The sequence below is a fragment of the Amblyomma americanum genome, chromosome 6, assembly GCF_052857255.1.
Source record: "Amblyomma americanum isolate KBUSLIRL-KWMA chromosome 6, ASM5285725v1, whole genome shotgun sequence".
NCBI classification, from domain to species: domain Eukaryota; kingdom Metazoa; phylum Arthropoda; class Arachnida; order Ixodida; family Ixodidae; genus Amblyomma; species Amblyomma americanum.
The window spans coordinates 39,300,383-39,327,046 of record NC_135502.1 but is presented as its reverse complement, the minus strand read 5'-3'; the positions used below and the strand labels follow the sequence as shown (position 1 = coordinate 39,327,046).

Genomic DNA, 26,664 nt, shown 5'->3' with positions numbered 1-26,664 from the left:
CCCGTGCGCACATATTTGCGAAAGATTACGAAACAATGTGCACCGTTTTTGGCCCGTTGAGGTGTCGTTTTTCTTTTTGGAAACTTGTCTCCGTCATATGTAGTGACTCAGAGGCTCAGCTGGCTGCTAGACGGTCGGTCCACGCTGTGATGAGAGGCGAATAATAATAATAATCAATCAATCAATCAATCAATCAATCAATCTTTATTTTTCGGTGCCCCAGGAACAACCCAAAGGTCTTGGTGCTGGTACACCATTCACACGCACAAAATGTAAATTTATTTCACTACAAAGGAAGACACTCAGGGGAGGTAATGCAGCAGTCAAGGCGATAGAAAAAAAAAAGACAAACTAGGCGTGACAGCAAGCATGAAGCAAAAAAGCGAAAACAAGAAAACAGAGAGAACAGCGGTAAATGAAAACAGCTAGAACAGGCAACAGACATATAAATAACTAATGAAACAATAAACAAAGAGAATGAACGACCGATAACAGCCAAGTACAGCATATAGCAAAATACAAACAAGAATAAAGCCAATACTAATATGAACGAATATGAAACCTCTGAAATACAAGCTAGAAATACAATCATACTAATAATAATAATAATAATAATAATAATAATAATAATAATAATAATAATAATAATAATAATAATAAAATCGAGCTTGAAGGGAAAGGGTTGAGCTGGAACGAATAATCCAAATACGTTGAAAGCAAAACAAAAGTAAAAACAGGCACGTGGCAACAGTCGTTCGTTGTCGGGACATCACGACTACGACCGCCATCGTGGCCACGACGAGTGCTTTTCTTCTTTCTTTTTTCGTTGCAGTTCCTGGGAGCGACCGGAGCTGTAAAGAAAATAAGCTTAATAAAGCGACACACACACACACACACACACACACACACAAAAATAACACGAATAGGTTAACCAAGAGAGAACGGAGCGCTGCAGGCGGCGGCCGCAGCATTTCCTTTGCGAGGGCGTCGCGAGCGAGTCACGGTGTAGACAAACAAAGCGACAATTTCGGCGTTTGAGCTAGCGCGGCGAGGCAACGCGTTAAAGAAAGCGCGGAGAGAGCGAGGCTGGCGGAGGAGAAGAGGACGTGGGTAAAAAAAAATATACCTAGCACAAATGTAGTGACCGAAACGCACGCGCCGGAGCGCGAGCGCGCGCGCGGGGTGAACGAGAATCCTGTGCGCATTGTGCGCGGCTGTGTGCGTGTGTGTCGGCTGCCGGCGCGGCGCCTTCGTAGCCGATTCGTCCGGTAGCCCTTCCTCTCAACTCCGCGGCAGTCCGGTCGATATTCTCTTGCGCGCACAGACATCAGCCAGCCCCCACGCAGCGCTAGCAAACTGGCAAAGCGTCTGCGTGGCGACGGTAGCGTTTTCTGCGAACTCCCGATCGCCCAAGCAAGGGAGCGAGCGGGCGCCTAAGTGAAGATGAAGGTCGGGGACGTCTGGGAAACGTCGCTAACAATTTCGAAGAGCGTCGCTCGCATGTGCCTAATGAATTCTGCGTTCTTTCGGAACGAGCGACGTGTATGCGCGCTCGGATATTCCTGTCTCAAACCTCCTCACTCTTTCCCTTTCGCACCGTCGAGTGAGGAATGACTCGTCCGCTCCTGTTTTTTTTCTTTTGTTTTTAAGTTTCGTTGGAGCTTCATGCGCTTCGCAATTGCCTCATGCGACTGCGAGGATTAGTCGGCTTTGTGAAGCATTCAATGTCGGTGGCGTAATGTCCGGCGATCTATATTTCTTGACGCGTTTTGAAATCAGCTGTGGTTATGGTACAGCGCAGATGATCAATTTTCGAAGTTCAGCTTGTCCTCGCTTGCGTCGACGAAATCGATCCTTCGAAGCCTCGGCTCAATCTTGTCATCTTGATTTCTCATGTGCTGGAAAGGATAAATAAATAAAGAAATTAATGTTAATTAAGGTGCGGGAAAATATTCATATTTGTTTCAATCCTAGAAGTGCCTGATTGTTATCACCATGATGCGCTTTGTATAATTTATCTTGCGCATCCTTAATTACCGCCCGCCTGGCGCTATCGCAATGGAATGAAAACATTGCCGCATCTGCAGATCTTTTCACGCCGCGAGATTAACTGCCATTGCGTACGTTGCGGCTGCTGATCACTGACCCACCGGATCTTCACGATGCCCAGTGGACAAGCGCACTGCGCTGCACAGCTTCGTACGATCAACTGGGTTAAAATAAAAATCAAAACTTCGACGATGGCATTCTTCCACACTATGTTGGCAACTATGGTATAAAACAGAAAAGAAAGAACAACAATTTTAGTTTTGGTTGGCCGCCGCACTAGCAGACGACATCCAATCGATAATTCGGTAGTGCCGGGTGAACGTACAAGCATGTGTCTCAGTAATTACTGTATGTTTAAACAAACAATACTGACAAAATAGCTCGAAGATGAAAGACAACGAACCCATATATGCGTAAAGAATCGTTTCGAAGCGATGCTGGAGAGCGTGCTTTTTTCGTACTCGATCAAATCGAGCGAAAGACAACACGGCAGCACAGCTTGAACACTTCAGGCATACAATCTGTACGCTGCGCGTTGACTGGGAGTCAGTAACGTCTTGGTTTTACTAAACCGTTTCTTTGTTTATTTTACCTGAAAGAAAACTGCGACTGTGCGAAGGTTGCATTCAGAGCGCTAATTCCGTTACTAAAGTTTGTTAAAATCCGAGAAATAGGCTCCGAACATGGTCTTGCACGCTGTACGCACACCACAGACGCGATTTCGTATTTCTTTAAGTCATCGAAGGATCAACAGGCCTGAAAACATAAACGTTGTTGTACCGCAAGCGAATAAAAATACTCCCAAACATTGAATATGGCGCGAAGCTGCGCAAGGATACAATAACGTTTTCATAGAAAGAAAAAAAGTGGGTTGAGGGCGCTGGCTATATTGTTTGACTTGATTACGGCAGCACACCCTAACGTCAATAAATTTGTAGGTAGTGAGAGAGAACATTATTTCTTAAGCTGACTATCTAAAGCGAACTCACACTTGAAACATTTGGCACTACGTTTTGAAGCGCAGGGCCGAGTGAGGTCGCGATAGCACCATCCAAAATGGCGCGACTGCGTTTCCCTGGTTGTCCGGGGCAGAGAATTGGAAGAAATCGTGTCACTTTTGAGGACAATAAGAATCGTCTGGTGTGTGATCCATCATTAAGTGCTGTGTCAAACCTTCAGAGGAGTTATCACTGTTTTTATGAGCTGTTTGGACCGTCAGATGAGGTAGGTACTGCCTTACGACACATTGCGTATTTGAGGTGGCTTTGCAGTGTGATGAAAATGCTCGGTTTCAACCCTTTATTGATGATGTGAGCGATCGATCTGGCATTTTGATTAATATTTGGCTTTTCGCCTAGCTTATTGGTACTTGATGTTAGTGCTGAGGGCGTCTTGAGCGCCGAAAACGGCTTAACATGTACTTAGGCCTAGGCCTGATCGTGCCAGCATCGTCCGTCGCTGCATCGTTGTTTCAAAACTCACGCTTTTTAACTTTCTATCATGATGTGTCAGAGCGGATCGTCTGAACGCATGTTGTATTCTGCTCGTATACTTTGCAATGTCTCGCCGTGGGGTGGCTTCGAGCAATGGGAAACCAAGTATTTTTGATCAGACGAGCTTGCTTGGCGAAGTCTGTGCCGAGTAGCAGCCTGGGTGCCGCTAGCGTGCCTAGCCGTTTCCCCCTTGTGATCGCGGCTATTTACACAACCTTTCGGCGACCGCGGTAAGTGAAATACGCTCCGCCGTGAATGTCATCTGGACACGAGGCACTGCTGGCTACACGTTGTTTGTGGTGCGAAATAGCGCGAGCCAGCTCGGCGAAAACCAAGGCGCGCGCATTCCGCGCTGACATTTTGTGTGTTCACGATGTCCAGTTTGCGCGGGAGCCTGTGGCGAATCCAGGTTGCCGATCTTGGTGACAGCGGTCACCCATATTCTTCGTTCGTCACTCGCCCCGAAAGGCGTTTGCTCAGCGCGCGAAGTATTTGCTCCGCAAGGATTACCGTTTTGTCGGTCTCGACGAGCGGCGCCGATTTCGCTGTTGGCCGTGTGGGCTGTACCGGCCGCCGCTGTACGTGTTGCGCGGTCGCGTACTATTCTTGTTAGATATGTTTTTGTTCCGTCACAATGTCGACTCAATGCCGCGATCAGCTTAAGTGTTGACTGGAGAGGCGGCGCTCACTTAACTTTGCGCTGATGGATTGTGATCTCTTTTTCGCGACCCCCTGCTCGCAAACGGGGGGAGTCGTGTTGTAGTACATACGTTGAAGCGCTCTCGTAACACGATTTGCGATCTGCAGTGATCTTATTTTACGCTTGCTTCTCGTAGTTTGATTGATTTCCTCGACGATCCTCTGCCGCGATTCTCCAAATGGACGACGGGTGCGACGTCGCGCCGTGCGAGCCACCGCGCATGCATGACGACACGCTGCTGCGGTTAAGCTTGTTTGCTGCCATGTCGCCGGCTTGTTAAATAGCGCTGCGGTGGTGCTTTTGGAATTCGGTCTGCCACCGCTGCGGGCACGGATCCCAGTGTACGAATTTAACACGGATGATGGCTGGAAGACAGTAGTAGCCCGTACGATGTTCAAAGTAGAACTCTAAAGCCTGTCGTCTTGACGTTAGTGTTGTCTCGCGCGAGCTGTCCGATGGCCGTTTGTTTTGACGGTAGCTCGCTAGCACTCGCCAGGTAGGGCTCCACAGCGTGTCGTTTGTATGTCGTTCGTTTCGCGTTATACTGTATAGTCCCTGTTCGCGCCGTCTTGGCGTTAATCCAGTCTGTGTCCAGGAGTTTTGTGGCATTTCGTAAGCTTTTAACGTGACGGAGCTCTGCTCGGTCGCCGTTTGCTTGGGGATTGACAAAGATCTGCTCTCTCGTGTTGATATGGATTTATTCTGCCATTTAACCTTAGTCTGAGGGTTTTAGTGGTGTATAGCTTTTATTAAATGAAGAACCGTAGCTGTGACGTGCTTTAATGGCTCTCTCGTGCTGCCGAGGTGTTGCGTTACAACACGTCTTTGGAGTGGTTGCTTCGAGGACAGCTGTCATTTTGTCAATAAATGTCTAGACTTTGATTCGTAGCTGTTCTGTGTGACATCCAGAATTTGTGTTTTGGGCGATTAGTGAATTGCCGTTCACAGCGTTGTCTTCATTTCAGAAAGATACACAATCGTTATCTGGCTCCACGTTTCGTCATTAACCAAGCATCCCTGTTTTCATTGCTGTATGTGTACTTCAAATGAGGCGCAGTTGCATGCATGAACATTTGTGTATGTCAACTGGCCTCAATATGCGTTTGGTTTTCTACGATCAAGGCTGATGCTAAATCTCCCATCGCGGTGTTTTAAATATTGCTTAATGCTGTTTACATTCCCCTTCATACTGTTGGCGCATTGTCCACTGGTGCGCATGTGTTGCATGGTTGCATTGGTTTATTTTTGAAGCTGTTCTGTGGTGTTTGTGAAACTTGACATTTTCCACTCTTACACTGTACCATCATCGTGTATATAGAATCAGCTACAAACAGTGTAAACATTTTCTACTATAGTTGGATACAACTCAAGAATGAAGTGGCAGATGCCCCTCAGAGGAGGCCTCCAGCCAATGATGTCTACCTATTTTCATGATGCTGTGGTCAATCCGATTAAGTCATGGTTATTCTCGTATACCCCTGCAATTTCATGCTAGCCGGCCCAAAGGGATCAGTCAAGGGGGAGAGGTGGTGAATTGCTTGACGCCATTGGCTGGAGGGGTCCCATTGAGGGGCATTTTGCAGCTTCATTCTTGAGTTGTATCCGATTGTAGTCGCTCAAGATTTACATCAGTTCTGTTGCCGCCTCTCTCAACCTGCCTTGCTCCCAGGTGTGAAGAGGTATTGATTGATTGATCGAGGCGAGTATACAGACAATCTCTTTTGCTCGATGCACCTTGTGTACATTGCGAGCATAAGTGAGATGAGATATCTCTTGGTACTTTTCCTTTCTTTGCTATCGTTGTAGTGCATTAGGAATAATCTAGAGTAGGCTGTTTCATGTGTTGTCGAGGTAGTCGCTTTTACTCCTTGCAGGTTGAAACCAGTTTTATTGCTTTTGCCACTGTTGCAGGATGACGAGTTCGAGGGTTTCTCGGCCAGGGACGTCCGGAAGGCCATCCAAAAGCTGAGGCATTACAGTGGTGATGCTTCTGAACCGTGCCACAAGGATGAGCTCATTGGTGACACTGTGCCCGTTAAGCCTGCTGACAAGCTCACCGGTCGCAGTAACCTGCCGCCAGATCCAGGTGGTGGCCGACCAACTGACCAGTCGCACGTGGCTGTCGCCACCAAAAACAGCCGACTATTGACCCCTAAATCCTTGCCAGAACGCCGGGACACCAGGGAGAGGAGAAGGGTGTCCGGCCGCCATGCAGCGCAGCGCCTTTTAGACCGTGCCAAACGGGGCCGTAGCAAGGCCCTGCCAAAGAAAGAGAACGCGGAGAACCGCAATGGTGCTCTGGCCACACGGAATGGCTGCTTTCAGCTGCCTGCGGTCAGTGCGCGCTCGTCGAGGCGGATCATCCCACGCAAGCGATACCTCGAGGATAGTGAGGAAGACGTGCCACAGAAGCTTCATGTGCAGAAGAAGAGGAGTGTCTCGTCACAGCTGCCAGCTGTTCCAGAAGGTGTGCCAGTGGAAGATTCTAAAGATGCTGACGGTAAGCTTGCCTTGCAGGAGGATGGAAGCAGGGAGGAACACAGTGCAGACAGAACGGATGACTCGAGTTGTCAGCTTGAAGTGGAGCGCGGTGCGGAGGAGGGGGACGCTGGTGCACGTGTGGGCCTGTTCGACCAGCCGCTCGTGGTGCAGGGCAAGCGGCCCTGGAAACCGTCGCTCAAGGTGCAGCTTCGGCTTTCAGAGGCCAACTTCGGCTCGCCTTTCACTTTCAAAGGCAGTCGGACAGGGTCACAGACAACCTCTTCGGCTGATTCGACCAGGGAGTCCATCAAGCGGGACATGGTGTCACGCTATGCTGAGATCATGGCGACGCGTGAAGACGGTCCGTCAGCCGAGGTTCCCAACTCACCGCCTGGTACAGCGCCTCTGGAGGATAAGGTGGCTGCCAAGATTGCACGGCTGCTCAAGTCGCAGTGGGAGAACCGCTTGGGGTCGGGGGGTAGTGGCCCGCGGCGGAATGTGGTGCTCCGAAAAGCACGGTTGCGGCTCAGTCAGCGGACGCTTAAGAAACTGCGGCAGCCGCTTGAAGAGAGTGCGGAGGAAAGTGTTGTGTCGGAGGTGACGCCAGATGTTGGAGCAGAGGAGATTGCAGAGTCTCCGAGGAAGCAGCGAGAACGGAGGGTTCCACCTCTGAATGGCATGAAGAGAGGTGAGGCCAGATTTGTGGCAGCGGATCATTCCTGATGGTCAAAGGACAGGATTGTTACCTCAAATGCCTGTGCACTTTGCAAACAATGACATGTCATGGGAAGTTTTCGGTGTTTGGTGGGTTGTCACTGTTCCTATTCAAGCACTGAAACCTGTCACCAGAAAAACTTTGATTGAGAGGCTTAAGCATATTGGTAGTTGGTGCTGACGCTACAAATCAGTGTCTTCTTTGAGAGTTTGAAAGGAAAAAGCAAATCCTGTGTAATCATTGTATTGCAAAAAAAAAAATCCGGGCTACAGTCTCTCTCCATGCTTTAAAAGACCAGATTTAGAGGTGACCAACACTGAAACTGGTGTACTGATGTGATACACTCGTACATGGCTGAGAATGTGTAGGAAGCAGTTCTGCTTGGTATTACAGTGTGTAGCTTCTGGGTACTGTCTACTTTCACATGTTTCCTAGGCACAAACATCCACTAGTTCTGCTAAGTCATGCCTGAGAGTGTCACAATGCTTACATCTGGCAGGGGGTACGGGGGCACACTACGCTGCAGTGCCGTCTTGTTTCCATTAAAGGCTAAGTGGCCATTGCTGGCCAAAGAAGGAAGCAGCACAGCATGAGTAATCTCTCGTGTAGTTATGGAAGATTGCAGCCTCTAATGTACAGCCTTTTTCAAAAGTTTAGAGCCCAGTTGTTTTGGTTCTGAGCCATGTAGGGGGGCTGTTTTAGCACCTGTGGGAGTGCTAACCTTCGGAAAGGGAAGGACCTGAGTTCTCCTTACCTTCATGAGATTCGGAACTCTGGGAATGCATTTACGAGCCACACGGCATGGTCCAGAAGCAAACCCCCCTGGCTGTAAACTTTGTTGCGAAGGGACAGAACTGAAGTCGGATACAACTGTAGTCGGATACAACTGAAGTTTGAGGCGGTAGCTGCTCCCGAAGGAGGCTCTCCAGCCAACGGCATCGACCGATTTTCTTGATACCACTGTTAATCCTTATAAAGCCATGATTAATTCCCGTTCATCTGCCACTCTTTACGGCGTCACGCTAGCAGATGCTGGGGGTAACCACGATGGCGTGAGAATCGGTCGTCGCCATTGCCTGGAGGGTCTCTTTGGTGAAGCATCTGCTGCTTTGTTCTTGAGTTGTATTCAACTCTAGGAATAGCTAGGGGAAAGCGAAAACCTGAAATTGGGTGAAAGGCAAATTTTGACTCTTCGTCAGCTCTTCGGCTTTCATTTGGTTTGAAAAAAAAAAAAAAATATTGGCAGTAGATGAATAATGGCGCAGAGCCTTTTCACACTCAAGGCATGTAACAATTCCTAATACATGCCATGGGACTCTTTCAGAGTGACATTTAGACTCAGTCATTTGACCCATAGAGTCGCACTATTCTGCCATCCTATGTTTTGGACTTCATGTGGATATTTTGGGTGTGCAGCCATTGTGATGCAACAAGGGTTGGGCGGTGCAGAAAAAAAAAATGGAACAAGATGCTGGCATGCTATCATATCCAGCCATAGTAAAAAACACATTGAGCCTATGGCAAGGAGAGAGATATTTTTTGACTTGAGCTGGTCATTCAGCAAGGAAATTGGTAGGCAAGGGTTAAAGACAGTGGCAAGTATATTTCTAGTCTGCCCACCCTGCTGTCCGAGCATGACCGGCAGCTCTCCTTAAAGGGTGCACGGTGTGTTTTTTCGGAGGTACGTCAAAGTTTTTGGAGCATGGCACTTGTAACCAGAGTGAACGTGGAGCCTTGTAGTGAGGCAGTGATCTCTGAAAATAAAAGTGGTAGGGTTTTAACGTAGTTAAACCGAGTAGACGTGCAAAAGCATGCGTTTATTCTTTGCGTCTTCTTTCTGGCATGTGCATATGCACGCAACCCCATTTCTCGCTCTTCACCTTCCCTAATCTTCATGCCCTCTCCACTCGGCAGCAGCTGGTGCGAAGCCCTCCTCCCATTTGCTACAGCTGGCGTGATGCTCCTCCGAATTTATCCGAGCTTCCTTCCATTGCCTGCAGCTTGCGTGACGCTCCTCCAAGCTAACCGGAGCTTACCCGAGTTACTCCGAGGCTTCACATAGCATTCTTGGTTTGGTTTGACCCCATTAAGTAGCGATTTTGCATTGAAAAAAATTTTTTTTTAGGAAAAGGTGCAGTAACTGTTCGACTTCTTTGTAGACTCCCGAACTGCTCCTTCAGGGAAGGGATGAAAGAGGGAGTGAGAGAAGGAAGAGAGAAAAAGGTGCTGTAGTGGAGGGCTCTGGTTGGTTTTTACAATTCGAGACACAGAGGAATTCCTACATGGGTAGATTAGCGCAACCATGCTCTCAAGAGATACAGTTGACAGCACTCTCTGCAGGCGTGGAAGCTTTTGAAATATATGTTACTACCCCTATAATCACATATTGAAAGGTGTTTGGCTTGCTCAAATGAAAGTGTGCATGTTTACACTTTGGGTCTCTTTCTCAGAAGATAGATGCTGCTAGTAGCAGTGCTGATCAGTGTCTCGGATCTGTCGTCGCAATGTGAAATTAACAGTGCTTCTTGTACTTCATACCTTTGTGGTCTATAAAGGTGGCATGTGTGTTGAACTGGTCGTTAATTGTGCACTGTGGGATTATTGGAGAATCTTAGTTAAAGGGGCTCTGAAACGCCTTCCGAGGAGGGGACATTAACTCACTTAATCACTGCACTGTATTGCCATGAAAACCAGAGCCAAATAATACTCTTCTACACGCTGCAGACGACCCACAATCGCGCGTCAAAGTTGGCGAGCCCTTACCGGCGACTTTATCATGCTCCGCCCTCCTCCGTCCCCCGCATCTGCGTAGACGTGGTTAGAGGTGGCCATTGGTTACTCTTTCAGACGTCAGGCAGCTTCCATGGCCGCGGCCAATAATCCACTTATCTCCGGCGGGTCGGGAAGGTCCGCTCCCATAGGGTGGTCGGCGAAGGAGCGCCTACCTTCCAGCGTGCAAAAAGTGACGAGAGGAGAGGGAAAGGCGCGAAGATGCTGAAATTCAAATTTTAACTACAGATAACTCAGCTTCTACAAAGCGCATTAAAAATATCCTTGCTGGACACTATTCATGAAGCGGCGTGCTTCAATATCCCAGGCATGCCGCAACATTATTAGAGCCCCCTTCACAGCCCCTTTAATATGAAGGACCTCTATCTATGTCCTGTAATATTGCTCTAGATGGAATGAATTTTTACATTCACGTCTTGACTGGTGTCTTTGGTGGAATCTCTGTTGAACTTTTAACTTTTTGTAGTCTTCATTGAATGTTGCTGATTGTTCCACGATTTGTTCATTTTGTTTTGTTGCTGCAATGTTGATTCAACAGCTTAAGCTTTGTTGCTTTTCTTGAGGTGTAGTATGCTTTAAAGGCAGGTATTAGGGAATGATAAATGTAGGTTTGAACGAGGTTTGAACATTGTATCTTATGCTCTCTAGTGGTATGCATTGATGAATTGCAAGTCGACACAAATGCACTTGTACGTTCAGGTTAGCGGAATAGCCAATTTCTATGTTTGCCTAACAAAGTTCATAATTGTCTGGGTCTCTACAGTGCAGTGTCATGAACAGAAGGCAACAGCTGATCACGAAACGTGACTAATGTGTTATAGTAGGATACAACAAGCCAACAAAGCGGCAAAGACACCTTCAGCCAATGATGTTGATCGATTGTAATAGTGACGTGGTTTATCTCCTTGCACCTCCTAGCCTGCCATAGCAGGGGGCTGGCAGGTGCGAAGGGATTAACCACGGATTAACCGGAATAACTACGACGTGCTGACAATCGGTCATCACTTTTGGCTGGAGGGCCTCCCTTAATGGTTATCTGCCGCTTTGTTCTTGAATTGCCTTACTGTAGTGATCTAAAATCAGTGCATGCTCATACAAGGTTGATCCACTGAAGTTAAGCATGGGCTCCATGTACGCGAAAAACAGAGCGACGCGACGAGGCGACGCGGCGACGTCGCTCCGTCACTTAGTGGGCAACCTCCATGCAAGCGAAGGCGGCAGGCGACGCGCACCCGCGACGTGCGCAGCGGACTCCGCGCTTGCGCGCACGAGCTTAATAAACACGCCCGTAACCTGTTCTCTCTCTTAAAATTTTGTGAGTGTGCCTCATAGTCAGGGCAAAAGAAATATTTCCTCTACGGAAGCGGTCTAGCGGCAGTGGAGGTAACCAAGCCGGCGTGCTTGCGGAGACGAAGTCGCATCACGAATTCACGGGGGAGGTGTGCTTTCGTTCGGTGGCTGTGCACTTCGGCTTAGTAAAAACAATCCGATAAACTGTCACCGCAATCAGATTGTAAGTGAGCAAACTATAATATGCAAGTGAGAAAGCGCGCCGCGAGTGTTTCTGCACGTATATACAGTTGGAGCGCAGCGGCACGGTGGTTCGAGCGCCGGTACCCCGGCTCGACAGACATCTCTCCCTGCAGTACGCCCGCTCGTGTAGCTCGCTCCAAATGCTGTTAGCCCTCCGTAACCAACAAGTAAATTGTTTTCATTATTTAAATCATGCGGGTCTGCCTCACAGCTACAAAAGCAAATATTTTCTTTACGGTGGCGATGACCAAGACGACGCGCTGGTGTTAAGAGTTTCGTGAGATGCACCCGTGACAAATCATGGACAAACCGGAAACGGCTCTGATTGGCCAATCGCGTGGGGGACCGCTTGACGACGAGTGAAATTTTCTGTTGGCGCAGATCCGAGCGACGAGACAAGCGAGGTGAAAAGTTGGGCTAGTTGGTTCATTATCTTGTGGCGGGAACAGCGCAGCACGAGAAAAAGAAGGGACAGGCGGGACACCGTCGTGTCCCGCCGTGTCCCGCCTGTCCCTTCTTTGTCTCGTGCTGCGCTGTTCCTGCCGCGAGACAAGCGACACGGCAAACGGCGTCACAAGCGACACGGCAAACGGCGTCGCTTGTCGCCATCGCGTGCCGCCGTCGCCATCGCGTTCGCGTGAGCTTTCGCGTACATGGAGTTCAGGCTTTAACCTAAATCTAGTTAGCAGAAATTATTACCTCTGCTTTTCTGCAAAATTTAAGCAGAATTCACATTGTTGATTATTGTTACGAGACGACAAACTGATGAGAACAGAGTGACATGACAGATGGTGATGGCATGATTTTAGTGCCTGCGGGCCTAGTGCAAGCGCTCCTGTCCGCACCACTGCCCACTTCGTCGTCTTTTAGTGTGTGACAGTATGTTTGAGGGGCCAACAATCTCTGCACATTTTGAAATCTCTGGTAGTCAAATGAATATCTGGTCTGCGGTAAGACACTTCAAGCCTTGGTGTCTGCGAGCGAACGTTGGTTGCCTGTCATTATGCAAACAGGTTTAAAGAAGAGTTCGGGAGTCGTATCATTGCATGTGAAGCTATTGCTTAAAAGTAGCACGTCCGGCAGCAGTTGGTGTCACTAATGGTTGCTTGTTCTGCTGCACTCATGCTTTACTGCGCCTCAGTGATGCCAGCAAAGTCACAGCTATCACAAGACACATGCGGGCGGAAAACGCAAAGCGAGACACTTTCCATGCAAGGCTTAGAACCTGGAGTTGCTATCATGGCGGGGAACTTTGAGGTTTGGTTTTCTGACAGGCAGGAGCAGATAGAGAAAGTATAGGAATGTGTCAGAACTTTTCTTAAACTGGCTGGCTGGGAAACTTTCTTGGTGCCATGGTGTTTCTGTTGAAATTATTGATCATTATGTCCTTCTCTTTTGCTTCAGTGGCAGAGAAGAGGTCATCAGTGGCTTCGAGAGAGTCCAGGTGCAGTGTCTGCCAGCAGTACAAGCGTTCAGCCGAGCTTTCCCTCCGGTACGGCCAGCATGCATGCCGCTTCTGCTTCCGGTTCTACGCTGCTTTCCTGAGGAAGCCCAAGAAGTTTGTCTGCCCCAAGGATGGTAAGCTATTGTGCTTAGATGTGCGATGCTTTCAGTTGTCATTGTTGGGTGTTTCCATTTTTTTGTTTCAGATATCTGGTTGAAACTTGTGCCAGATTTCCACGGAAAGTTGTTTAAACTTTGCGTTTAAACATGTTTTGAACTTTTTGACATTAGTTTATAACTTTGCATTGCCACGTGGCTTGAAAGTTGCAGTGAACTTTGCCTCAAGCTTGAAGCTGCTTTTGAGACCGGTGTCAGTCTGCAAAGTTTGTAATGCCAGCCTTTTGTAATGCTAGAGTTTTGTAGGGCCTTTTTTAATGCTAGAGGTGAGAGGATTAATCCCAGTACCCTCTGATACCCATGGGTTTTCCTATGGGCACCAGCTTTCCCCTGGCTTGGTGCTCGGCTTTCTCTCGAGTGAAATGAGTGGGAGAAAGGCTCTTGGTGCCCCACCTCATGCGGACCAAATACATTTGCCTTGGTGCTGTTTATCCAGGCTGCCCCTGTGGCACTAAAATTAAATCGGCATCTCTGTGTACTTCTCCCACTAATTAGGAAACTGCAATCTGGCACAACCGTCCAAGTGCAAGGGCTGCCTGGTGCATGCATGTTGGAACCTGTTTGACATCCCGGCTCCCCTGAAGCATCGCATGCAGCGGCATCTGCGGCCACCCCGGTGCGGGGATGGCCGGTCACGGAGGCTACCACGAAAAAGGAAGCTGTCCGAGGATAAGATGCGTAAGTAAAATGGGATATGATTGGCTTCAGGTGGTTTGTGACATCTGCTTTGTGGCACCATCGCATAGCATAAGTGTGGTGGATACTTGTTAATCCCAACTCGTCTAACTTGGAGTTCCTGTTAATTTGATGCTGCAGTCCTGTCAAACTCCTGCGTTTTCAATGAGAGAAAATAGCTGCAATTTGAATGCATTAGTGTATTTAATGGTTAATTTGAGCGGGTCATGCGTCCGACTGGTCCCAGCCGAGGAAACACGACAATGTCCTGGCTTGCCTCCGGTCTAGCAGTGAGCGGTTGTGCACCAATAGCCATCGCAGTTAATCATATAATAACTGCCTAATGGTGGTAAACAATGGCCGAGTAGTTCCGGTGAGTGTTGGTGGCCACTACACATCTATCATGTGCCCTCATTGCTTGGCGGCTGCATCCTTGCAAAAAGACCGGCTGCATGCTGGCCTGTCTCCAGTGTGTTTAGCTGTTCAAGTAATGTGCCTACTGCTTGGCCTGGTAGGCTCTCTTTAGTTCAACCATTCCATAATTTGAACAAATCTTTCAGTTTGAATTTTCAAGATTCAGCTGGGTTGTGCTGTTTGTTATACATACTGTTTCCTCATAGCCACTTTCGATTCCGATCAAGCCGGTTGGGATTGAAGTTCTGAGCGTACTGCATATGCAAGGTTGCTAAACGTTCGCACTTGATCCTGATTGGTGAGTTGCCTGTTAAATGGCAGGTGGCGTTGCACATTCACGTGGTTGTATAAATGGTGGCAAACAAATCTGTTTGTAAGAAGGAAAATTGAACAAGAACGCTTGTTATAAAAAATCCCGTGGCTCTGACGCAGCCACAGGAGGTTCCATCATGCACGCGTACTAAACACCATACCGCTGGCCCGAGCACGCAGGTTCGATGGTAATTTACTGCCCGGGCAGGACACAATTTGGGAAATCAAGCTGCACTGAATAGATTAAAAAAATGTTTTAAAACTTTGTAGCTTTTGTGGAATACCTTTCTGCATGTTTAATTTTTATTTTGCATTTCATTGTTTCCTGAGCACGAAGGTAGCAGTCCTTGATTGCGCTTCAGGGACTGGATTGTTGTTGAGCAGGATCAGGCTCAATCGCGACTCAATTGGCTGTGTAGCAACGCTGGATCTGCATTGAATTTGATCCTGATCATCTCGATCACGATCAGAAGTGTCCATGTGACAGGGGTATTACAACGCTCCCTACTAATATCTATGTCGCTACTCTGTGCTACCAGGAAGAAGTGTTTATGGGCCAGTACCGTACTGCATTAGAGTGCCATATTTGCATTAGGCCTGCAAGTGTCAGCAGTTTATGCCGTACATACTCGTGTAAGGGCCGCACTTATTTCCGGAACTTTGACGGGGTGCTGCTCTTACACGAGTCAGGCCGATATCTATCTGCAGAAATGTCGCACTGCTGCTGTGAATGCTTTAAATAATAATGTAAACACTGCTAAATGACCACGCATACTTTATTCAAGGGAATTCCTTGTCGCTTTCGCTCTGGCAGCTACTTGAAGACCTCGTCCGTCTCATGGGCGCCTTTCCGGAGGTGCCATCCATCTGGTTCGATATTCCAGTCACCTTGAAGCTTTTCACAATGTTGTTGCACGACACCAAACGCCATGTGCTTGAAATCCGCAAACTTGCTGCAGTGAAGCTGTCTTTAACCGCCGTCCAGTAGGAGTCATCTCAAGAGCGTCCCCTGCCATCGTCTCCGAGTAACAACGCCGGAATTCAGCTTTAAATGCCTGATTGATAGAAACATACAGCAGCTGCAGGATGCTTGCCATTCCTTCAAGAATGACAGCTAAATTCGTTCGAATTTCGATGAACTGGGCCTTGACATGGTTTGTGAGATGGCATCGAAACCGTCGAGGACGAGCAAAGCCCTTCATTGTAACACTGTGCCCCATCGGTTCGCCCACGCCGTTTTTACTCAGTCCAAAACGAGTTCATCGCACATCCAACCTTTTTCGTGGACGTGAATGATAATGCCATCTGGAAATTTTCTTTTGGCAGCGTCTTCCTCTTGAAAATTACATATGGTGGCAGTTTTCTGCCATCGGCAGTGATACACGGCATCACCGTGCACGGTTGCTGTTCTACATCGGTTGTACGCACAGGGATGCTTTTTGCACCTTTAAAATCAAGTGTGCTATTTTCTAGTGTATCGAACTAGATAGGCGTCTGATCCGTGTTTCCTATCTGAGACACGTCATAGCCCTGCTCCCTTCAAAGGCTGGTAACGAAACGGTGGAACTTCAACAGTTCGCCCTTATACTCATTGGGCAGCTTTTGGCACAGTGCCATTCTGCGCCGAATGGAGAGTGCGTTCCAGTTCATAAAGCCTTGAAGCCATCCGTTACTTGCTTTAAAATTCACTAGCGGAATGCCCATGTGGCGAGCGATGGCAATGGCTTTCATGCGGATCATCTCCGTCGACACTGCGTAGCCGTTTTTTTCTTGTCGTCATAACCTACTTCTCAAGTTCCTTTTCAAGCTCTGAAAACTTCACTGCTTCCCGTGGAATGCTTTCTGATTGTGGTTTGTACCAGCGAGCTGTTCTTTCTGGTTGCACCACTGACGCACACACTTCTCGTTGATGTTGAACTTGCATCCAGCCGCCCGCTTGCTGTTTTCTTCAGCGTAAGCGAGGACTTTCAGCTTGAACGCCACGGTATACGCAATCAAACACACTGCCCAAGACTGCAGGAACACACAAAGAAAAAATGGCTCCCGGAGCGAAACAGTTTGCAAAAACAAGACCGCGTCCCCACGTGATCTCAAAGCACTGATGATGATAGGGGGTTGAAAGCAGCTAGCGATATCTAGTAGCAAGTTGTGAAACTTAACTTTTGCTGGCGCAGGAATTTTTTCAAAATTTCATCTTCAGAGTAGGGGGTGCGGCCCTTGCACGGGGCAGCCCTTACACGAGTATGTACGGTATACTGAGGCAGAACGGCACGAGGTATGTCACTTGATTCTTGTGTTCAAACAGATACTTTTCATATTAACAATAATGTATTTAATATGAAAGGCTGTGTAGGCAACTGAGTTTCACCTCACAGCAATGGACATGGGGATAAAATAAAAAACGAGACATTGCGGGCATCTCTGGCAATGACTAACCAGTGCTGGCTGTGGAGATTGGCCTGCTGCACGGCATGGTGGTTTGCATCTTTGGCTGAGGTGGCACATTAGTTATGTGTCAGAGATTGACGAGCCTTCGTGATTGCCTGCAATTTTGCTAGGCAACTACCGTTGTCATGGCTGGCTTCCACGATGCTCTTTGCAGTAAAAGGACACCTTGATTTACCATCCTGCTTGGTTGCAGTGGTGATGTATCTGTGGTTATCTTTACTGGTGCTCTATTGCGAATGCTTGGGATTTCAACACTTGACTTTGATCCTTTTTTTCCATTAATTTTCCAGGCGCCGAGAGCTTCTCAGAAATGCCAAAGCCTGTTGTTTCTAGTCCAGAGGATTCCCAGGATACCCTTATTTCCAGCAGTGATTCGAGTAAGCAACGCTTTGTCACCACTTCTCTCTCTTGTGCTGCACTTTAGGAGGCATGTTTCATTCTCATGTTGTTGCAGGTTTGGTATACTAGTACACTGCTGGAGTCAAGTAGGGTGCCCTAAAATTGGCCTAAAAGACCTGTGGAGCAGTTATGCGAGAGTGTTAGGCTTGTTTGTTTGTCTAGTCTTTTTCTGGAGTGCATAATATAGCTTTTGGATGTGTTTTTATAAAAGAAAGGCATTTTCTTGTTTAGCCTGTAGAGCTTGCTACAGGGCCCATGCAGGAAACGTGTTGTTCACCAAACTGCAGTGAGTATGACATGATTAAAACAAGCTCAGCTGGCAGTGCTCATGCTCAAATTGCACAGGATAGATTCACTATGTTTGAGCATGAAAGATAGCATTTCACAGCTCTCGAAGGAATGGAACCAAAGCAAGGGTTCTAAGTGTTCCAATTAATTTGTACAATTTGGTTGGGTGCGGAAGCTTGTATGCTCAATTGTGAGGGCATAGAGATGGATGCAAAAAATATTCTGCTCTGTCTCTGAGGTCTTTTCTTCACAGCTGTTTTCAAGTTTCTTGCAATGTAATGCACTACCTTCCATGTCCAACTGAAGCCAGACTGAACTTTGTAGCAAACGTTAGTCTGTTAGTCCTTCCTGAAACTTTCTGGAACCGCTAGTTCGGAGTTCCAGATGGTTTAGCCATGTGGCACTGGACTACCCTGGTACTACAGTTGGATAGTGCCAATCAGTACCATTTTCGTATATTTATTACCGATGGAATGGTGGGCTAGCATTTTTTTGTGTGTGCTGCTTTAGGGGGTGCTTTTCTTGCTTTAATTAGCCAAGATTCTAATTTCTGGCTCTCTGAACACAGCAAGCCTGAGGCAGTGTACTCTGGTGTATAGTGACTTCATTTCTTATCTGTGCTCGCTTGTTTTAGCTGTGCACTGTTCATGGCATTACGCTTGCCGTAATGCCATGGTGAAATACCATTATTTCTCGCAGTCACCTTCGCTTTAGCTTTGGCTGGCTGGCACAGGTATGAGCTATTGCCATTGTGCCTGTTCTATGCCTCCAGGTCAGCTTCTTTGTTGATGTGAGTTATGTTGCTGTTAGACGCTTGTGCCTCCTTTCCTGGATGCCTGTGCAGTCAAGAGCACCCATGGGCCACGCATCAAGCACGTGTGTCGTCGAGCGGCAGTCGTACTAGGGCAGAAGCGAGCCACCTTCTCGCCGGTGCCTGCAGGCCGCATCAGTCTCAGTGCTCTCTCTGAGGAAGACAAGAGCCGGCTCGCCGTGCACCACTCTTCGCAAGGTGAGAAGTGACGCATTAGGCTGGACTACTTGTGCATACAAACTGCAGATAGCCCACTGTGGAAACCACAGTGATGTTAGTTGTTAATGTAACTGTGTTGTGGTACTCCTAGGCAGCGAGTGGGGTTCCTTGTCACATATAATTTTGCTTTATAGGTGAAGCATGGTTAAAGGGATCGGCAACTGAATATTAAGGACCACGTTTTTTTTTTGCCGCAACCGAAAACTTAATAAGCGAAGTGCTGAATTCTGTGGTGTTTTTGTTAAAACGCTACAGAAGATTTTGGTCGAGAATTTTTCTATGAGTGAGTGCACCGTTTCCAGTGCAGCTCAGACCATTTATAACGTAACTGCTTATAATGCGGGACCGCATTGTATGCGGTTTTTTGTGAGAACCGCTTCGCTTCCCATAGAGTTCAATGTATTGGCGTATCGCTTAATACGCGGCGGCGCGTAACCGAAGACCGTGTATAGTGCAGTTTCTTGAAAGCCAGGCGACCCGCGTACCGGCATGGACCCGTGGGTACCGGCGGGCGCAAGGAGCGTGCTTCCCAGATTGCGCAAGAAGGGGGCAGCAGGAGGGGCGGGGGAGCGTTGTCAGTGCGGTTCAACGCAAGGCTGACGACAGGAGAGGATAGAAAAAAAAAATAGTCCTAAAGCAAGCGTTTTTCCTCTCACTCTCCGATGCGCCTCCGATAGGCACACTGGTTGGACAAAACTGGGAAGCACGTGATTGCAGCGTCTTGTCACGCTTGAGCCCATGAGCGTGATATGTGTCGTCGCGTGTAACGAAAAGTTGACAACGTAGGCAAGTCAGCTGACAACGTGAGCAAGTCTACCAGCCTCGGCTGTCTTCAGTTCCAATGTCGTTTAAGCCTCCAAAAGCCAGGAAATGGCAAGCTCTCGAAACCCAGCAGAGCATTGCAAGGCACGTCGAGAGCTTTTTGAAAAAGGCTATGGTGGCAAAAAAGTATGGTGTCGCGGACGCTACTGTGTCCGCCATTTGGAAGAACAGCGACAAGTTGCGACAGCAGCTGCAGGACGACTCCACTTTGTTTGCAAGGAAGCGGATTTGTGCGTCGAAGTACGAAGATGTTGCCGCTTTGTTTGCACGGTTTCACGAAGTCCGGGCCCAGATCTTTCCTGTGAGTGGCTCAATATTGCAAGCCAAGGCCAGGTGCCTTGCAAACATTTTGGGGCATGATGGTTTCAACCCATTGAATGGTTGGTTGTATTCAGCGTTTCAAGGACCGGCACGAGATAAGGTCGTCGCCGACCCCGACAGCGTTGTGTGTAAAGTAGCCGCCACAGATGAAGACATCGTGGCAGTGGTACGCGGTCGCGATGAGCCTCTCTCCGAGGATGAGCCTGACGAAGTGAGTGAAAGTGCAGCACAAGTCTCGTGCAAAGACGCGCTCGACGGTTGCAACAAACTGCACCTCTACTGCGCTCAGAGAAACCTCAGCGAGCAAGCTTTAAGTGCCTCACTGTTTTTGAAGGTGAAGCCATTAGCAATGCAGTTCAGTCGTAGCGCCAAACTAAAATAACGTCATTCTTTCATTCATTACAATGCTTCAACAAAAAGATCAAATAAACTTCTTTGTTGCCTGTGATTGCAGTGTTGTGCGTCTGGTGCGTTGTCAGGTGCACTTTGAGAGGTAGGCTGGCCGTTCTGAAAACGCAAATGCATGGAAAGGCTACGTCTTGGTTACAGGGCAGTACTGTTTATAACGCAGATTTTCCCGACTCCCGTGGTATGCGTTATAAGCGGTCTATGCTGTACTGTAACCCGATACTGGAAACCATGATCAACAAGACAAGCATGACAGCGATTGCTCTGCAGAAAAAAAGTGATGAACTAAGGACTAATATAATAAGGACTATATAGTCCCAGCTGTCAGATGGTAATTAGACAGCTTGGGTATAGTGTAATGTCCATTTCTTTTCACACTTAAAGCATGTTATGGCAGTGTTTATTTGGGCCATGGTTACCGCTTCAGCCAAGAAATTCAAAACACTGTTGCACCATCTATCAACAAAAGCTTGAAGCACATCATTGGTGATTTGTAGGGAGTGTTGCTTTTTATCGAAGGCGCATGCACGGTCATCGTGCACGCAGTGCGTAAGGCACTGGCACGCAAGGCGGGGTTTTCCGCGAGAAAAACGCTGATGTGTGTTAGTCAAGATTAAGCGTGTATCCTCTGCTGGCAGCTAATGCCGGCATGCGGCAGACCACAGGTGGGCGCAACATATACTGATTCGTTTTAGCTTAGAACCCACAGAAAGCAATTCAGAAATGTAGAAATTGCAACGACCACAGCAGAGTTGACCACAACGACTGTCTGCGATCATACGTACTGCTAGTCGACAAAAACTCGACAATCTACAGCACAGTGTGCCGTTTCATTCGTGTCATTCGTGTGCACTTTTTCACTCAGATGTAGTGTTAAATGAAATACATCGGAGTGAGACTGCTGCTCGCACGCTTTCGAGGATATCTCAAAGCATGCCCGTACATTTCATGACAGCACACATTGCACTGAAGACTACTCACTCGTGTTATCGTCGCCGATGTTTATATGCATGCGCTCGATCAGTCGTTTGTTCTGCAGTCTGTGGCTGCTCTCAGTAACTTCACATAGTTTATTTCGCACCTGTGGAGCCTACCTATTTTTATCATACGTTCACGTTGCAGCGAGATGCAGACGCACGCGATGCAGCAGAGAGCCCCCAACGAAATAGTGGGGGGGAGCAGGCTGCATTTGCACGTTTCTGCTGTGGTCACTGATCTGCGGACTTTTGGTTTTCGGTTCCGAGCTGAGTTTCTGGCCTTTGGAAGTGGTGCCTCTGATTGGTCAGGTTGCAAATACATCACATGGCAGTTTATTTTTCGCAGGTGCTCTGAACGTGGATGGATTTTGGGGCTTTTATTTGTGGCTTCCTCAGCAACACAGCCACCTTTCCGTGTAGAAAAAAACGTCGATAGTGTTTCCTAGGCATAATCTATCATTTTTGCTTAGTTTGATATTTCCCTTTAGTGTCCCTTCAACAGCAATACAAGCGGCATTTTACATAGATGCAGTTGCATGGTGGAATACTCTGATAATGGCCAGGTTTCAATACAGGATGTCGTTCCAGCTTGTTTTATGTGAATTTCGGTGCCAAATTAAAATTATTAATTAATGTTTCATTGCGCACGTTAAAGAACCCCAGGTGGTCGAAATTTTCGGAGCCCTTCACTACAGCGTCCCTCATAGCCTGAGTCGCTTTGGGACGTTAGACACCCATAAGCCATAAGCCATAAGTCATGTGTTATTGCTATTACAGCACTCAATTCTTGCACTATAAGGAGCAGTATTTTAATCCATAGCCTCCTGACAGGTTTTGGCCAGTTGTCAGTCCCTCTAAGCATGATTTCTGTTCTCTGCTGTTTGCAGAGGAGGACTCCTCTCCCGAAGTGCCCGAGCGAAACCGGCGCAAGGACGACAGCAAGAAGAGGGACGACGGCGGTCGAAGGAGGGATGAAGGGGGTCGGAGGAGAGACCACGAGAGGAGGGGTGGTGGCAGCGGCGGTGCGTCCGGCAGGGAGCACGACGAACCTCCTTCACACGAGAGGTCATGGCGGAGCAAGGAGCACGACCACCAACATCATGGGACAGACCACCAGCACCAAAGGGACGAACGCCACCACCACCGGCAACAGAGTCAGGAACAGGCAGATAACAGCAGCGCTAGGCAGCAGCACGAGTCTCCGGACGAAGGGCAGCAAGAGCAAGGCGAGGGAAAGGACGGTGGCAGAGGGGACAAGGTTGAGGAGAAGAAGCAGGGACCGGAGGAAAGTGGAGAAGTGCTGGGGGTGCCGGAGACAAAGAGGAGGAAAGTGGAAGAGGAGGAAGCAGGTGGGGACCAGAGTTTGGCGGAGCAGCCCAGCCAACTGGCAATGCAGGTGAAAGAGGAAGACATCAGTGATGAGCAGGGCACGCTGACGCTACAGCCGAGAACAGAGACTCCTGATGGTGCTGAGGAAAAGGGAGAACCCCCTGAGTCCCCGATGGAGGCACTCGCATCGAAAGGCGAGCAGGAAGAGGCACCGGCAGACACTTCATGCACCAGCAGACCGCTGCGGCGCAATGCTCGCTATTCGACACCTGTGTCCGGGTTCCTGAGGGTGCGCAAGGGCCGCTGCAACCGCTGTGCAGGCTGTCTGGCGGTGGACTGTGGAAAGTGTGCCTGTTGCCGGTCAGTGCCTGCAGTTAATCTGTAACGGTGTGACTTTTGTTGTTACATTTATGTGGAAAACAGATTCAAAGATGAGATGTAGGGTACGATGCAAGGTATTTTGTCAAAAACTTTGTTGTGTGCTTTAGATACACATTAGCCTTGGTCTTAGCAAGCGTTTTATCTTATCTGGCGCTTTTTTCTTGTCTTAGTATATACATCTTAAAGAGCACATTTCGGTTGAGAAAAATTTTAAGCCTATGTAATTACTTTTGTGCAAATCCATGGGAGTATTTCTCTGTCTGCATGCACACATCGCATCACACGTCACAGTGTTTGAAATGGCCATCAATGCCTTCTCTCTTGTCACAAGCACCTACTGGTCTGCACCAGAGGTAGCTGCAATTGCTATTGGGCCACTGAATTCAGTGAATGAGCTGAGGGCCTCTAGAAGGTCTGAGGTTGCCTTTGAGTGTTTGGAAGTTAATAACCCTAGCGAGGCAGGCACAAGTTGTTAGGTGATGAAAAGTCAGTGTTTCATAGTCAGTCAAAGACTTGACAGATATTTTGATCGCAGTTTGTGTCGAAGTTTAGTACACTGTCAGTACCTTTAAGACATGCTGAATTGCTTTAAGTAGCCATTTAGCATCTTTTAATAGCAAGCGGCATCTTGTTTACTTATTCAGGTTAGTTTTGTGGAATGTGAATGCAAAAAACTAGCACTGGTATGAAAGCACATGATAAGAATGTATCCAAACTCAAAATAGCCGCTTTCATTGCAATGTTCTTTGGTGTGCCTGCTGTGATTGCCGTGTGTTCAAATCTTAATTGAAGTGTCTGTGGCCCATTCGCAGGGACAAGAAAAAGTTTGGAGGAAAAAATCTTCTGAAACAGGCCTGCCTGTGAGTATCCTTTATTAATATTATTGTTTGATGCGTATTACAGTTTTTGTTCTTGCTGCATGCTTTTAAGCCTCCTTTAGATGGCAATTCACAAAGGAAGTGAAGCGTGTCACTTTAAGGGGACACTGAGGATGTGGAAATATTGGGGGACCGCCTTCCGCCCCGCACTCCCACTCCACGGATGCAGCGTTTCCGCATGCCAACCGGGGTTTGTGCTCGATGGAACAAAGGGAGGGACGACAAAGCGTGAACACTCGCATGCTATTTATTACACTTGCAATTAATACACAGAGCGGGTACAAAAAAACATCAACGAGGCATTCCTCGGAAATAGAAGGCTACGTAAGAAGGGCTTCCGACTTACTGGCTGGGGCAGGGGCGCGACTTCGGAGGTATCGGCGGCAAACATTTTTATGTGCCAACAATGGCAGCTGGATTTTCCCGTGTGTGTTCTGCATTCTTGGGGCAAAGCCATCCCCAAGCATTTGCTGGGGAAGGTGCCGAGAGCGCGCGTTTGCTGCGCTCACTTCGCTGCCTGGAACCAGAAGTCCAGCGGCAAGGCATGTCGGATCTCCATGCACCTACTGCGGAAGGTGACGAGAGCGTGTGGCTGCAACCGCTCGTGACGCTGGCCGGATCCAAAAGAGACCCTCACTGGCTCCACAGAGTTCCGTGTAACCTTCGAGGCGGTGCTTCCCCCATGAGGGAGACTTCCCTCTTCGTCTAGCCGGTACTGTCTTGACGTACGATGATGAAAGTGGTCAGCCGCGTTGAAACAGAGGGGGGAACAGGTTTTCCATAAGGATGAACTGAAGATGGTTTAGATTGATGGATTACCTTCTGGTGGCAAAGAAGCTGGAGTCGGTGAAAACGAAGTCCTTATACAGTCCCGACCGATTTTTCGGACACGCTAGACGGCAAGGTCACCGCGTTTAGTTGGAATGCTTCCCACGTTTATTTGATGGACCCGGCGGGGCCACGTTGTCCACAACCCGATAGTGCACCACACCGCTCGTCAAGCACACGCAAAGATAAGGCACTTTTCGTTCAAAGCGGCGGAACCGCCGGACACACTCACAAAACGGCAAACAGATGTAAGTTCGTGAAGACTGAGTGCCACTCGGTCGACGCAGTCAGAGAAACCCAAGTGACGAAATGGCGAATAGCGAACGTATGAGACCCGCCGCGGTGGCTCAGTGGTTAGGGCACTCGGCTACTGATCCGGTGTACCCGGGTTGGAACCCGACCGCGGTGGCCGCATTTCGATGGAGGCGAAACGCAAAGGCACCCGTGTGCTGTGCGATTTCAGTGCACGTTAAAGATCCCCGGGTGGTCGAAATTATTCCAGAGCCCTTCATTACGGCACCTCTTTCATCTTTTCTTCTCTCAGTCCCTCCTTTATCCCTTCCCGCCGAGATGTGAGATAGCTCCTCACAATTCCCTTCCCCCAACAACCAATTTTCAATGTATGGGACAAGCAATAACTGCCCGCGACAACGTGGGCGATGGCAACAAAAGCGAGTTGACGGCGATGACAATCCGGCTGCCACCTCGAAGTGTCAGAGATCGCAGGGACCTCTACCGGCAACAATTAGGTACCGAAAGTATGTCAAGCCAACCCAACTGCAGCGTAACTCCACTTGAATCCAAGATGGCAACTTTTGCGCCCACCGGCAAAAAGCCGACAAGATGACCAATTTTGGCCCGCAGGCGACTGAAATTAGTCCGAAAAATCGAACTTTTGGACTTTTGAAGTTTGAAATATCCGTTGTTAATATGTATGCGCTTCTATGGGGTGACTGACGGTACCTCATTGAGGTCCGAAATATCCTACAAGTCCGAATTATTGGAGTCCGAATTATTTGTCGGCTACTGTACAAACTGGACAAGAGCGATAAATGAGGGGTGGCTGTTGCTGTAATCGGCTGTTTCCACAAGTGCACTAGGTTTGTGCCAATTCAGTTTCTTTTGTTTTTTTGTCGCATAGAAGATAAGTGCGCTATGTTTGTTGCCAGTTGAGTTTTTTTTTTTTTTTGTAGCATAGAAGATAAACGAAGGATTATGTGAGTGAATAATAAGCTGGCTATTGTATTGCCAATATTCGTGCACTTTTTTGCTCGAACGAGATGAAACTGTCAATGAAATATGGAGCATAACGTGAAACAAACGCACAACATTTGATGTCATCACCATATCACATGTTTGAATTGGAATGATGGAAGAAAACATTGCAACTGTAGTTCTAGGTTTTTTAGCAGTTGAAGGTTTCTTCTGCCGGACAAATGTTAACAGAGAGCCAGTTATCACAGAAGGGCCAATTATCAGATTTTTGTTAGAAGAGAAAGTTGTTAGTATTCCCTCAGTGCCTCTTTGAGAATTTTCCCATCCTTTGCAGTTTCTGAATCCATAGCTGTAGTTTCAAGTGATTGTCTGAGATAAAGTGGATATGCCATATTTGCACGAATATAATGCAAATTTTTTTTCCTTACTCCATCAGTTTCAGAACGCACTTCGTGTAATATTCAGAACCAGGGTACAAATATAACGATTTTTTTTGCCCGCTGCTTCTTAAGGTAGCTACAGTGGATTTTACCACCAGATTCTTGAGCTATTAGAAGA

At 48.0% G+C, this 26,664-nt stretch overlaps 1 protein-coding gene across 2 annotated transcripts in view; it reads left to right on the top strand.

Moving 5' to 3' along the window:
* The first annotated feature begins 3,095 nt into the window (after positions 1 to 3,095).
* The window catches only part of LOC144136647 (histone-lysine N-methyltransferase 2B-like), a 68,811-nt gene continuing 45,242 nt past the window's right edge, over positions 3,096 to 26,664 (top strand). Inside the window, exons 1-8 of one of the 2 annotated variants that reach the window (XM_077669159.1) lie at positions 3,096 to 3,273; positions 6,154 to 7,411; positions 13,166 to 13,339; positions 13,877 to 14,059; positions 17,521 to 17,607; positions 18,762 to 18,926; positions 22,363 to 23,164; positions 23,998 to 24,045. In XM_077669159.1, the coding sequence (XP_077525285.1) occupies positions 3,106 to 3,273; positions 6,154 to 7,411; positions 13,166 to 13,339; positions 13,877 to 14,059; positions 17,521 to 17,607; positions 18,762 to 18,926; positions 22,363 to 23,164; positions 23,998 to 24,045 (2,885 nt within the window). In that variant the 5' untranslated portion in view covers positions 3,096 to 3,105. Of the gene's footprint in view, positions 3,274 to 4,038; positions 4,121 to 6,153; positions 7,412 to 13,165; positions 13,340 to 13,876; positions 14,060 to 17,520; positions 17,608 to 18,761; positions 18,927 to 22,362; positions 23,165 to 23,997; positions 24,046 to 26,664 lie in introns of those variants that run through there. The other variant, XM_077669160.1, reaches the window with a different exon arrangement.